Source organism: Perca fluviatilis, chromosome 11 (assembly GCF_010015445.1).
Source record: "Perca fluviatilis chromosome 11, GENO_Pfluv_1.0, whole genome shotgun sequence".
NCBI classification, from domain to species: domain Eukaryota; kingdom Metazoa; phylum Chordata; class Actinopteri; order Perciformes; family Percidae; genus Perca; species Perca fluviatilis.
Genome location: NC_053122.1, coordinates 12,872,771 through 12,886,741, shown reverse-complemented (window position 1 = coordinate 12,886,741; position 13,971 = coordinate 12,872,771). Strand labels below are relative to the sequence as shown.

Genomic DNA, 13,971 nt, shown 5'->3' with positions numbered 1-13,971 from the left:
CTCTGACCAGAGGAAGTAAATAAGTAACTCCCTCCTGTCTCACCAGGTACTTTAAAAAATGGCTCACTTGGAGCAGAGAAGCTCCCAGATGAGGATGTGTAGAAGAAGAAGAAGAGGAAGAAGAAGAACAAGGGGAAACTCACAATTTTCACTCTGTTAGTACAGTTGCACACACATTGAACACAGGCCTGAATTACAACTACACATTACAAACCTATACATGCTAAACACACTAATGAAGAGATGTCTAAAGTGAGGGGGCTGCTCCTCCGAGCAGTTGGGGGTTCAGTGCCTTGCTCAAGAGCACCTTGGCAGTGCCCAGGAGGTGAACTGGCATCTCTCCAGCTGCAAGTCCTCACTCCGTACTTTGGTCCGTACGGGGACTTGAACCAGCGGTTTCTTTTCTCTGGGGAAAATGTAAAAAGTTTAGTGGCCGGCCCTTGCCAGGAAGCTCTCCCCCTGATGCTGCATTAAAGCCCTGTCATCCTGATGCTGACAGTGCGCTGAGGGTAAGCCAGGCCTGAAAGGGAAGTGCTGAGAGCCACAAGAGGCCCAACACCCCAGTGATTGCAGTGCTATTATCCTGCCAAGGCTAAGCGGCACATGAAAAGGAAAGCAAAACAACTTCATCTGTCCCATTCAGTGTAACCAAAATGCTCCAACTCACTGTCGACTATGTGGCCGGGCGGAGAGCCAACTCTGCTATTCAGCTTTCTTGATATGTTTACCTTGTGTTCAAATAAGGAACTGGTGTTTGCATGCAAATTCAATTTTCAAAGCTGCTTTAGCAGAAGAAAAATACAGACATGAAGCAATTTGAAATACCCACACTGTATAAATATTATTTATAACATGAAAGCCCGAAGATTACAGTATATTGAGGCTTATGGTGCTCTGCAGGTAAAGGTCCCCTGACTGTTTATTTGCATCTAGTTTCCTAAAGGTGAGGACTTGGCCCTGGAAGTGTTTTATAAAAAAGCATGGATTAAAGTTTTTTTATTTTATTTTGGCTGCAGGTGCTAGACCAACTAATGTGGCATGCTTTAAACGCTGTATGTAAGTCTTTGTGTTGTGTTGCAGTTCCATGCCTGGTGGCAAAAGATGGTGTAGGCCTAAGTTGTAACCGACCCTGTTGTTGTGACATCAGCAGTGCTGCCAGCCTTGTCAAACCGGTGTTGGGAGTCTACAGGAGAGCTGGCTGCATTCACACCGCCAGAAGAAACCCACCTGTGTCGCCGCCTTTGGCTGTGTTGTTCCAGCTCGGTCTAACAATCCCAGACCCAGAGCCACAGTTTTCGTACCTAATTGCGCACATGGAAAACAGGAGCAACTTTAGATGAAACGGCACATCAAGTGAAAACAGGAAAAACAAGAGTTTACTGCGTGAAAAAAAAGGAGATACAATTCAGAAAGGATGGCAACGAATGGGATCGAAACGAAAAACAACGGTAGGACAGATTTTTTGAGTAGGCCTAATTGTGCAAATGAAAGTGCGTTCTGCATTTGTTTTTGTTCCAGGACTTTCCAACATTGAATAATCCTCTAGGCTAGACTGCTATATGTGAGTAAATTGGAGTGGTTTCTACTCATTTTTCTTACATTTTAGGCCAATAGTTGTAATCAAACGTTTTCTTACTAACTGTGAATAGGCCTATGTATAGCCTACTGTATCGAACGAAATGCATTCGCGTAAGATCACCTGTAGCCTAGCCTAGATTTTTTTTTTTAAGGATTGTTAATACTTTGGCAAAAGGTGTGGCTTGTTTTATCTTGCTGCAAACAGAAACGTTAAACAAACACAGCGAACAACCTCTACCACAGAAGAACAAACACCTACTTCAAACACTGTCAGCGAGATGCACATGTAGGCCCATATTTCTCTCCTCGCAGCATTCAACGTACTTGTTGACCTGTTTTTCAGCATGTAATGTCTTTTAAGAGTATTATTAATATAGCCTCGTCCTGAACAGTTAAATCACAGCGCTTGACAGTACCGCGATGTCACCACTAGATGGAGCCCGTGACTCAACAAAAACAATACTAAATGCAGGCTACTGTTAGAACTTCATATCTTACAGTAGCTACTATATATGCATTGTTAAAATGTAGGCCTAGATGAAAAAAAATTCCAGACGTTATAAATTAATAAATATGTATTCACATAGCAACATTTTAAACGTTTATTGTTCTTTCTAGTACTTATACTTGTGTAACTATAACGTTAGTTTATCAACTTTGCGACATATTGAGATTATATTAGCTAGCAGCTAAAGTAAGATAGAACTAACATGGAAAGTCTGTTTATTGGTTTCACTGCCTGGATATCATGCGGTAAATACAAGGTATCTGGGTGTCTAACAATTACAATATTTTTATTAATATATGACCATTGCACCGAACTGCCTCGCATCATATTTATAGGCTATTTATACTTAAATCTTAAATCTCGGACTAATAGGCCTACTGATATTGCACCATTCCTTCTCTCTCTTCAATTGCTAGCCTACTGTAGCACTATATTCTTTGTAAATTTGTATATTCTAGTGCAGTGTTATACCGTAGGCCTATACTTAACAGTATTTTATATATTTCTTACTGTCATTTCTGTTTTTTTATTCTTTATAGGTTAAGTGAGTGTTGTACTTGAGAGCAAAGATTAGCCGGAGTCTAATTACTGTTTTCAGAATTGGTCAACTCGTTACCATAAATACCCTATGAAATTACTTGAATATACCAACATTTAGCATATAGGCCTACACCCATTGACATATTAAGTTTTGAACCACCTCCTGTTGCTGCTGTACGTAACGTTACGTCGCTAGCCGTAGTAACGTCACGTGCTTGCTTTCAGCTGGAAAGAGATGAACAGTGAACTTTGAGTGGGGCTGGTACACGCCCTCCAACACACTGGTCGGTCCCGACGCCTTGTGAACACAGTCTAGCGTTTCAGCACCTCAGGGCACAATGAATTGCCTGGGAAGTCAGCCTAAACTCAGCAGATCTAAGGAATATGCCAGAGACCAGGAGGTTATCCAAATAAACCAAGAGATTTTAGGTAAGCTGTACTGCAGTTATTTGAACTATCTTCTTCAGCACACAAGACCAAAGTGTTGTCCTGGGTCAGACTACATGCTTGTCATAGATCTATGTGTAAATCTATAATACTTTGCATGGTAAAGGGCTTTAAATCAGCCAGCAATTTGTTACTTGGGTTTTTGAATAGCCTGTTCACTTTTTTTTTTTCATGCAGTATTCTGATAAGACGCAGGTAAAGCAGGAGACAAGAGAGCAGGGTTTAAGCTTAAGGTTTGAGACAACGGAAATGGTGTAAAATGGGCTTTAAGCTTAGTAAGTTTGCAGGAAAAAAAAAAAGTTGTTTATTTTTTGAATCTTACTCTCTGCTCCTCGATTTCACAGGTATGAAGGGCGATCCGGACCTCCAGTTCCTCCTGCAGGGGGGAGATCTCCTCAAGGTCCGCTCCTCGTCCTGGAAGAAGACCCGCTACTACAGACTCATGGAGGACTGCGAGACCATGTGGTACGAATCGAAGAAACCCTTCAAGACGAACCAGAAATGTGAGTGCTACTGTCCCAGCTCCACACCTGAAAAAACTCTGGCAAGCATCTGTATGGTGTTGTGGTGGACACACACTCCACACCTCTTCTGTCCTTATGACTTAAAGTTATTACCTAAAAACATCCAACACATTCGGGTCTCCAGTGCTGATGCAAGTTAATCTAGTCTATTCTCAGATCAGATGGATTTTTCCTTCATGGATTATAAAAGTGAAGGACTGATCATAGAAAAAGTAAATATAAAAGATTATTTCTGTCTGAAAGTCCTGTGTATTAATTATCGAACGCAACTTGATTGCTCATGATAGGAGTGATGTGTTTTGTGGGTGTGATTGTCAAGATAGTGATTTCTTTTATAGTGTGTGGAGGAGTGGTTGAATAGCTCTGGTTGTAACATTGGATTACGTCCCATAAACGTTTCTCACGTAGTCTGCTTTAATAACTGCAGTACGGTGATGTCTTTATTTCTATCACCATGTGTGATGACATGCAACCCTTGAAGGTGCATCCAGCAACTTTGCATATCAGTGGCTCAGTAAATTCAGTTCCCAGAAGCCTGTAATGTGATGTCAGTGAATTGCAAACAGCAGGTTTATGATTACCAAAACAGGCTGCTCTGTGATGCCTGAAAATTGCCTCTTTCTTTTAAGCACAACTAGACATATTGTATGAGTCCTATGACAGGAAATCCCTTTACTAAATGGAAGTGTAAAACATTTGCAACACTTCTCCTGTCTTCAGTTTTACTCGATGACATCTCAGCAGTGCGAGTTGGCCGTCAGTCAGAGGGCCTGAAGAAGTACACAGAGGAGCATGTGGAGGGTCGTTGCTTCTCTGTTGTGTTCAAGGGCCGCCGCAAGAACCTGGACCTCATCGCCAGTTCAGAGGAGGAGGCCAAGCAGTGGACCAACAGCCTGCAGAAAATGATCTCCAACCTAAGCAACCTCAACAGCCAGCAGAAGACAGAGCAGTATCCTTATCATGATGGTGAAGGGTTAGACCACACGTGTCAAACTCAAGGCCTGCGGGCCAAATCCGGCCCCTTGCAGATTTAGATCCGGCCCGTATATCAATTTGGGTTCACAATACATTTTGGCCCTCCTAGTTGTGCGCCAAACCAAAAACACAGGACAGTGTTTTTTAAACTGCAATTACCTGACATTCAAAGCAGAATTTGGGCAGATTTGCCAACTCTGAGACTCAGAAATTCCCACAGAAGCAGAGTAAGAGTTCAATATTCAGGCTGTGAAACGAAAATTTAATCATTGTTTTGCTTGATTTGCTAAATTCTATGATGGCTTTTGATGACTTTTGTAGGGCTTCATGTCAACAAAAATGCAACAAAAAGCGTATAAAAATGTCGGAAAAAAGAAACAAATTTACAAAAAGGTGACAAATGTCTGAGAAAGCCACAAAAAAGTTGGAACAAAAATGAGGAAAAAAACTACCGAAATGTAAAAAAAAAAAGTGACATGCAGTAACAAAAGCACGTCAATAAACTCTCCAGGTCTGGCCCTTGGTGTGATTCTCTTTTTCCAGTGTGGCCCTCTGGGAAAATGAGTTTGACAACCCTGTGTTAGACTGTGAACACGACTCATTTGTCTGTGGTTTAGGAACTCCTGCTGCACACGGTGCCCTTGCAATTCACAACCAATTACAAAATGCAGACGGCAAGATGTCGTTCTATCTACTCCTTACATTACAAACTTTTCAGTTGGATCTTGAGCTGCCTGTATAAAGCAGACAAGAACAGGGATGACAAGCTGAGCAAATCGGAGCTCAAGAACTTCCTGCAGCTGCTCAACATCGAGATGGATGACGACTACACAGAGATGCTCTTCGAGGTGATACCCTCAGAGATTTTTAATGATTCCTAAATATCCAAGTCATACGTAGATATCCTGAAGAGCTATAAAAAACAAAGCCATTGCTGCAGTGTCCATAAATAGATGTACATTTATGATTTGAGAAAAAGATAATGTTAAAAGCCTGAAAAACAAATACCTCATACCCCTAACTTTTTAGTATACAGTGTAAAGTGTGGACCAGCTTTCATATTCCATTTTTCTATCATTCAGAAATGTGACACATCCAAATCTGGATACCTGGCTGGAGAGGAGATTGAACATTTCTATGACCTGTTGACCGATCGGGAGGAAATCGACGTGATTTATGGAGAGTATGCTAAAACGACGGGCTTTATGAGTCCTCAAAACCTGGTGGACTTCCTGATCAAAGAACAGAGAGAGAAAGCCACACTGGCTGATGCACACGACATTATCCAGAAGAATGAGCCAGATGAAAATGGTCAGTAACTTATCTAAAATACAGGGTTTTTGTTGCCGGTTGTTACTCCATAGTGTGGTGGAGCAGTGTTACTCAGTCTAGGGGGGTCAGTATCATTCCAGCTCAGCTGGTTTTCTGTCTTTAGATCTAATCAGGGACTGATGCTACTGGGGTGTCAAGTTAATGCTGCTACGTAGCTATGGTTGATTTAATCCACATATCTGTAAAACTGAGTTTCTCCGCAAAGAATCATGCAAAAGCACCACTTTAAATCTTGTGTTTACCAGAGATGTGCTTATAAGCTTCTTGGAAAATGGTCAATCAGCATGAAAAAAAGCATGAAAAATGACTAATCGACTAAAGACGTCAGCCAATACCAAAACAACCGATTAGTCGACTAATCTACTAGGAGTGGGCAAGCCCTAATACTCTAGTTATTTTATTTGAACAATGTCTTGCATTTTTTGCATTTGTATTTTAATTGTTGTCATTATGGATTACATTTATCGTGATGGTGAAGTGTTCTTGTCTTTCTCTATGTCTTTATCTCAGTCATACAAGCTGCGAGGCATCAATCTCATGTCTAAAAACTACAAAAATTAGCAGGAATCCTATTTTGACTAAAAGGGAAGCATTTGGCCAATGAGAGCCTGTGTTACACAGACGAAAAAATAATATAAACTCTAAATATATTTGACATGAGAAGATTGATACCACTATGTATGCTAAATATGGAGCTAGATCCAGGAGGCAGTTACTTTAGCTTAGCATAAAGACTGGAAGCAGGGTGAACAGCTAGCCTAACTGTTCAAAGTTAAAACAATAACCACAACTATACCTTAAGCCAAAAGTCTTGATTAATGTTTATTTTTCTGCTCCGGTGAATAGTTTTAGATGAAACCAATGCATCTTTTAAAGTGTGGAACAAAAATGGACGAGATGTGAGTTTCACTGACGGGTAATATGATGCCACTCCAAAGCAGCAAATGTCAATGTCCTGATGAGAGATGTACAACATTTTCCAAGTCAAATATCATTCTGGGATAGCCTGGTTGACACCAGACCCTTCTCAGTTGTAACCAATGGTTGTAACTGAGAGTGGGTCTGGGAAAGGTTAATTGACAGTTCATTTCCAGAGGGGCGTCACCAACGGACGCCACTCAAATGCCTCTGGGCGCAATAGTCCTTCAACCAATCAGACCAATGATCCAGGTGACGCTTTTCACATCCAATATCCAACTAAAAAAATGTGATTGTGGTTTTTGGTTCCCTCCACGCCCATAGACAGTACATAAGAAGTCCACGCCCTACTTTTTCCTTGCAGGTGTTGCATATTGCAAACTTGTTATCTTCTGCACACACGCTGAAGAATGTCCAAACAGCTGACATGTTGCAGGTTAATTCACGAGGTTCCCTACATGTGCAAGAATAGCGCGGACACGCGCTTCACACCGCGAGCACTGCAGGTACGCGCCACACACGGCGGAAAAGTTGAGAGAAAGGAAAAAGAGACTGTGTCTCTGTCCGTGTGTGCGTGCGTCCTTGAGAACTGTAACTCGTATAACTTATGTTGTCAGTTAATTGTAACGTTGACCGCCATGAAATCGCCATATGTCAGACTGACCTGCAGCTCGCCGGTCATGGCCGTCATGTTGAATGTAAACAAAAAGCTGGTAGCCGTTGCTGCGCTATCCTCGTCTGCGTAAAGCCCGCCTCAACGGTCGTGATTGGTGTAAAGCCCGCCTCAGCGGTTGTGATTGGTGCCTCAATTTTGAGGACATTGGAAATGGGTTTGAATCATAGACTGTAACAGTCTATGGTTTGAATCCATGGTTTGAATGGGCTCTGACCTGCAGAGCATATCTCAAATTTGCCGGAAGTTCGTCAGGGTTTACCCAGGCTAATTCTGGGAAGCAAGCTAACCAGTTAGACAGGCAACTACAGCCTATCAAGATGAACATACAAGATGAACTTAAATTACATTCAATATCCAGTGATGACACTGTCTATCCAATGTGGTTGGTGCTCTTCCTTGCAGGTGTTGCATATTGCAAACTTGTTATCTTCTGCACACACGCTGAAGAATGTCCAAACAGCTGACATGTTGCAGGTTAATTCACGAGGTTCCCTACATGTGCAAGAATATGTATGAATGTTTTACATACATGCAGCTTAGGGCATTTTGTGTCAAGTTTATTCAGCCTATTTAATGCAAAGAGGTGCTGAACATAACTCCGCTCACACAGTCTTTTCAGTGGGGATCTTTTATCTTGGATTTCAATAGGAAATGAGGACAGGGGAAATCAGATCCTCTTAAGGAAGACAGGGTATGCATTACACTCACATACTTTGTCCTGGATAAATGACTGAAATGTCTCCCTGGTCACTGTTGTTCTGCCATGTCCTTCTGTTCTTTCAGCCAAGGAGAAGAAGCTGCTGTCCAAAGATGGCTTCCTCATGTACATCCACCATCCAGATGCCTTGGTCCTCAATCCAGATCACAGAGAGGTGTACCAGGACATGAGCCAGCCCCTCAACCACTACTTCATCTCCTCCTCGCACAACACCTACCTCACGGAGGATCAGCTCAGGGGACCCAGCAGCAAGGAGGCTTATGTCAGGTAACATCTTTCATCCAGCCTGTAAACATCTCTTGAATTCAGCTGCTATAGCTGTAATGTCCAGCTGCAGATTTAATTTTTTTTTTTTTTTTTTTTTTTATTTTTTTTTTTTTTTTTTTTTTTTTTTTTTTTTTTGTTTTTTTTTTTTTGTGGTGAAGAAAAAAAAAGGTTGTTTGATTGATTAAAAAAAAAAAATTAAAAAAAAAAATTAAAGGGGGGGGGTTTGTTTTGGTTAATAAAAGAAAAAAAAAAAAAAAAAAAAAAAAAAAGAAAAAGGAAAAAAAAAAAAAAAAAAAAAAAAAAAAAAAAAAAAAAAAAAAAAAAAAAAAAAAAAAAAAAATTAAAAAAAAAGTAAAAAAAAAAAAAAAAAAAAAAAAAAAAAAAAAAAAAAAAAAAAAAAAAAAAAAAAAAAAAAAAAATAATAAAAAATAAATTAAATTAAAAAAAAAAAAAAATATTAAAAAAAAAAAATGTAAAATATAAAATAAAAAAAAAAAAAAAAAAGAAAAAAAAAATTTTTTTTTAAAAAATAAAAAAAAAAAATAAAATTTTAATTTTTTTTTTTTTTTTTTAAAATTTTTTTTTTAAAAAAATTTTAAAAAAAAAAAAAAAAAAAAAAATAAGATATTAATTTCAACTTGGTATCTGGTTATCTCTCTATCCCAGTGTGAGCAGGCTGAGGGCTGCAGGATGTGTCTAGTTTGTGCCTGTCCCAAGGCAATATAAGGATAAACTCCTGCGGTTTAGTTCATGAAGGGCCTGTGGAAGTGCAAATATGTCAGCAACAATGTCTTGGATGAATGTCCTAGTGTGCGCTGGCTGAGAAAAAGGAAACGGTTATGATCAGAAAATAATCAATTTTGATGTATATTTTTGGTTAATATATGTTGTATTTAACAGTGGGGATTAGATGTGGCACTGTATGTATGTTTATCCAATGACCTAAATGCTTTGGGGTGTATTAACGACAACCCTCGGGCTGCTTTACACAGCCTTTGTTTAGGTCACTAATAGTTGTGACTCTGTCAGGGCTCTGCTGAAGGGCTGCCGCTGTGTGGAGCTGGACTGCTGGGACGGACCAGATGATGAGCCAGAGATCTACCACGGCTACACACTTACCTCCAAGATCCTCTTCAAAGATGTCATCAAAGCCATTAAGGAGTACGCTTTCAAGGTGTGTTTAGTGTCCAGAAAATATCCATTAGCACTCTTATGGAAGTTTCCTTGATCTGAGTTCTCTGTGTTTTCTGTGTGGTTGTCCCCAGGCGTCCGATTACCCAGTTATTCTCTCCTTGGAGAACCACTGCAGTGTGAAGCAACAGGAAGTCATGGTCCATCACATGAACTCCATCCTGGGCAGTGCTCTCATCACTTCCCCCCTGGGAGATGGCATGCCCATTAACTTTCCATCTCCTCAGGTATCCACTCTTATCTATACTGTAGGGACATTTGATTTTAGTCCTTTTGATACCAGTCACTCAAAGCAGGGCTACACTGTGTGTGTGTGTGTGTGTGTGTGTGTGTGTGTGTGTGTGTGTGTGTGTGTGTGTGTGTGTGTGTGTGTGTGTGTGTGTGTGTGTGTGTGTGTGTGTGTGTGTGTGTGTGTGTGTGTGTGTGTGTGTGTGTGTGTGTGTGTGTGTGTGCTAGGGAGCTGAGAAGGGGGAAGTTCTTGATCAAAGGGAAGAGATTAAACAAACTGGAGGCCAGCTTTGCTCCTGAGGGGGAAGAAGAAGATGATGACATGACAGAGGAGGAGGAAGATGATGATGAGAATGAACATGAGGAAGAGCAAAGAAAGGTGGGATTCACGTCAATGGAGAGTAAATAAATATGTTAACACATTTAAGCATTAGCCAACATTTCTTTTGTACTGACACTTAATTTCCATTTTATCCGTAGAAGAAAAAGAAGCTGAAACTAGCGAAGGAGCTGTCTGACATGGTGGTCTACTGTAGGAACGTCCCCTTCAGCAGCTTTGAGGACGCAAGAGAAAACCTGAGCTTCTACGAGATATCGTCCTTCAGTGAGGGAAAGGCTATGAAGCTGGCAGAGGAGTCAGGTGAGGAAGACTTCAGGCTGGATTCACTCAAGTGTTTTAATGTATAGATTTATCTTAAGAACTTACCAGTAAGGATATTTTAAATATCACTTATTGGTGCTTCCAATATCTGTGAATTTGTCTCGAAAACCTCCTTAGATTACTTATTAAGTTCCGAAATAGGGCTATATACCGATAGATATATGTATGTATGTATGTATATATACATATATGTACATTTTTATATCCACAACAAGAGCTATTTTGATCTACTAAAGAGTTGTGAAAACAAAACAGAATTTTCCTAAAAGGATTTTGACACCACACCAGTTGTCTTCATGAGGTGATTGTAGTTAATGATGGCACCTGTGTCAGAATAAAGTGCACATAATAAACAAAATGATGCACCCTTCTGCGTGATTAGAAACTAACTTTCAGCTCAGTAGATAACTTTGTTCTTCTGTCTCAACTTCTTCTCTGCAGCTAATTCCTACATCCGCCATAACGTGGACAAGCTGAGCCGCATCTATCCAGCAGGCTCCAGGGCCGGCTCCTCCAACTACAACCCAGTGCCTCTGTGGAACGCTGGCTGCCAAATCGGTACGTAAATACTGACGCAAGGAGGGGAATTACAAACTCTCACATGTACAGTCCAGTCTGACATTAATGGGAGATTGTCGCTTATTTTCAATTCATCGTTGTCCCTGCATCATCGAATTTCTTTTCAGTGGCCTTAAACTTCCAGACAACCTGCACAAACATGGATGTTAACCATGGCAGATTCCTGGTTAACGGAAAGAGCGGCTACATCCTGAAACCGGCCTTCATGAGGAACATAGACACAGAGTTTGACCCCATCACCCTGACCCGAGGAGACTGGCTGAAGCCCAAGACGCTCCATGTCCTGGTGAGTGTTTCGCTGTAATAACTGACACTGACATTACGCCCAAGCATTCGCTGACGTTTCCCATTCAAAAGTATTCTGCGGTTCAGATCTTGAAGTATCTTTATTTATTTTTTTTCTCTGACATGATGTATCCCCACCTGTCATCAGGTTATATCTGCCCAGCAGCTCCCCAAAGTGAACCAGAAGGAATCTTCCATTGTAGACCCGCTGGTTAAAGTGGCGGTGTACGGAGTGCCGGCTGATAATGCTGAGAAAGAAACCAGCTATGTTGAAAACAATGGTACCTTTTTTTTCTGTCAAACTCCATATACATGTGCTTTGTACTGATAGAACACGTCTCTACCAGTAGTAGCCTCAATAGACCAGAATGCAATGCAGACGCAACACATTTTGAGTCAGTTGTAAGACTGATGCTTCTTGTTTACTGGGAGAAACTCCTGCTCTGCCTACCCTGTGTATGTGTCTTTAACGTGCAAAACCCACAGTTGCATACAGCTAATGTATTCACGCCCTGTGGGGGTTGTTTCCAAATGCATTCTGGGAAATCGTGGCAGCCTTTGAAACAGAAGTAGCCGAGGCAGGTTAAAAGATCACCAATTAATGATGTGATACATCAACTCACTGTTGGCGTATTTCCTCTTTCCTGTTGAAGGTTTTAACCCAGAATGGAATGAAAGCTTCCAGTTTGATGTGTACGTGCCAGAGCTAGCACTGGTGCGCTTCACCGTTGAAGACTATGACTCCGTGTCTGACAATGACTTTGTTGGGCAGTACACACTTCCATTCAACAGTTTAAAAATGGGTAAGTTCAGCCCCCCTTTACTATTAACCCAAATGATGTAAAACCACTGATAGCCCTTTGTTTTCACACTTCATAAACCGATACGGGAACTATCCCTTCTCTAGTCGAGCACAGAGAACTCGGTTCACACCCTGCAACAAAGAGCTCTTCATATTCTCCTTTTTCTGATCACTGACTGCAGCCACTTTGTGCTCCCACACAGGATACAGACACGTGCCTCTGCTCAATAGGAACGGAGACGTCCTCCCCTCAGCTGGACTCTTTGTGCACATCATGGTCCTCGACGCTGAGTAAGACGTCACCGACTGGCGTGTGCCTCTGAAGCCAAAAGGACCTCCATTACACACCCGCATTTCAGCTGTTTTTAATTGTATTTATTTTATTTGCTCTATCGTTTTAGTTCATGATTAACTTATTTTCTTAATCCCAGTAGTTTGAGCAGCTATTCTTAAAGTCAGATAAAGATGTAACAGACAGAATTAATGTAACGGACCAAATTCTTGTCAAAGGACTGAAAAAGAACTCCAACTGGAAATGAGTTGTATTGGGAGGAGGGCATATGTACATACACACTAAGTTTGCTAGACTTTATAATGCTCCATATGAGTCCCATTACAGGGACTGTTATACTAACTTTTAATTGGTTTGTATGAGTTGCACTGGTCTTATACCACGTTCAGTTTGCGATGGCATTGGATTTTTTAAAATTTTTTTTTTTTTATAAGACAGCTTGTGTCCCTCATTTCTGGTCAGTTAATGTATTGTCTATTTAAATCTCGTTATTTTAACGACCATTTCATGAATTCTGGAGAAACGCAAGCCGACATGAAAACAAATGTGCTTTGTCTTTATCAGTAATTAATTAGTCATCAAGTATGATTATTTTTCATGTGACATCATCACGGCTACTTCTTTTTGTAAATCAAGATGAAGATGAGAAGATTTAAACATGAACACCCATCTCGATGTTTTCTTTCCCAGCACTTTGAACTAAACTGTGTTTCACTTATCTGAAGGTTCCACGCGGATAAACTTTGCATCTGTAGTCAAGACTTTTTAATGAATGGTCCTGGGGCTTCTCATCCAGTGGTACCAAGTGGAATAATACAACTGTAAGGTACTTAATTACCTTACTAATTATATGACCGTAACAATGCTTACACTTCAGTAGTAGCAGTCAGTGAGTAGTAGTAGTAGTAGTACAGTAGCAAAACCAAGTACCTTTTTGAACCCCTTAATTTTATGCAAACAGGAGAAGAAGAAAATCTGTTTTGGGTTGAGCCACTTCAGCCTTTTCACACAATAAAACCATTAATCTAGTGAACTTTGGATGGACACACCCCTTGGCACACAAAGTGTCAAAAGGAAGTCAGGGAGGTGATGCACATTACTGCACAGCTCATGGGTTAGCTTACAGTTGAATGAGGTGAAAGCCTTTGACTAATGTAAGGTTATTTATAGGTTATTATGTCTTAAGTACTAAAGCGGCTTTAAGTTCTAACCAATATTTTATATAAACAATGGATAACGTGACTTGTTTAATGTCAAAGGGGTAACTGTATGCTAACATGTTCACCATATCAAAATGAAAGATGTCAGTTTTGTGTTTACAGCTGCTTCTGCTGCCCTCAAAGGTTCCATATTGTAAAAGTAAGATTTCCATGTCTTTTTTTTTTTTATTATAAAGCAGTTGCTATAGGGTGCTATATTAATACTGTGAAAGTATCAAAGTGCTCAATCC

The 13,971-nt window shown here is 40.4% G+C and overlaps 1 protein-coding gene across 2 annotated transcripts; it reads left to right on the top strand.

Moving 5' to 3' along the window:
• Positions 1-1,294: 1,294 nt before the first annotated feature.
• LOC120568154 (1-phosphatidylinositol 4,5-bisphosphate phosphodiesterase delta-1-like) lies at positions 1,295-13,884 on the top strand. 2 transcript variants are annotated; one of them, XM_039815468.1, is made up of 16 exons: positions 1,295-1,448; positions 2,852-3,055; positions 3,418-3,576; positions 4,318-4,546; positions 5,291-5,420; positions 5,655-5,883; positions 8,282-8,483; positions 9,513-9,657; positions 9,749-9,901; positions 10,135-10,281; positions 10,383-10,542; positions 11,005-11,121; positions 11,250-11,428; positions 11,576-11,708; positions 12,081-12,230; positions 12,433-13,884. In XM_039815468.1, the coding sequence occupies exons 2-16, from the start codon at positions 2,965-2,967 to the stop codon at positions 12,522-12,524; spliced, it is 2,316 nt and encodes a 771-aa protein (XP_039671402.1). In that variant the 5' UTR covers positions 1,295-1,448; positions 2,852-2,964; the 3' UTR covers positions 12,525-13,884. The 2 variants fall into 2 exon arrangements, with proteins under 2 accessions (XP_039671402.1, XP_039671403.1); XM_039815469.1 differs by lacking the exon at positions 2,852-3,055.
• The last annotated feature ends 87 nt before the right edge of the window (positions 13,885-13,971 follow it).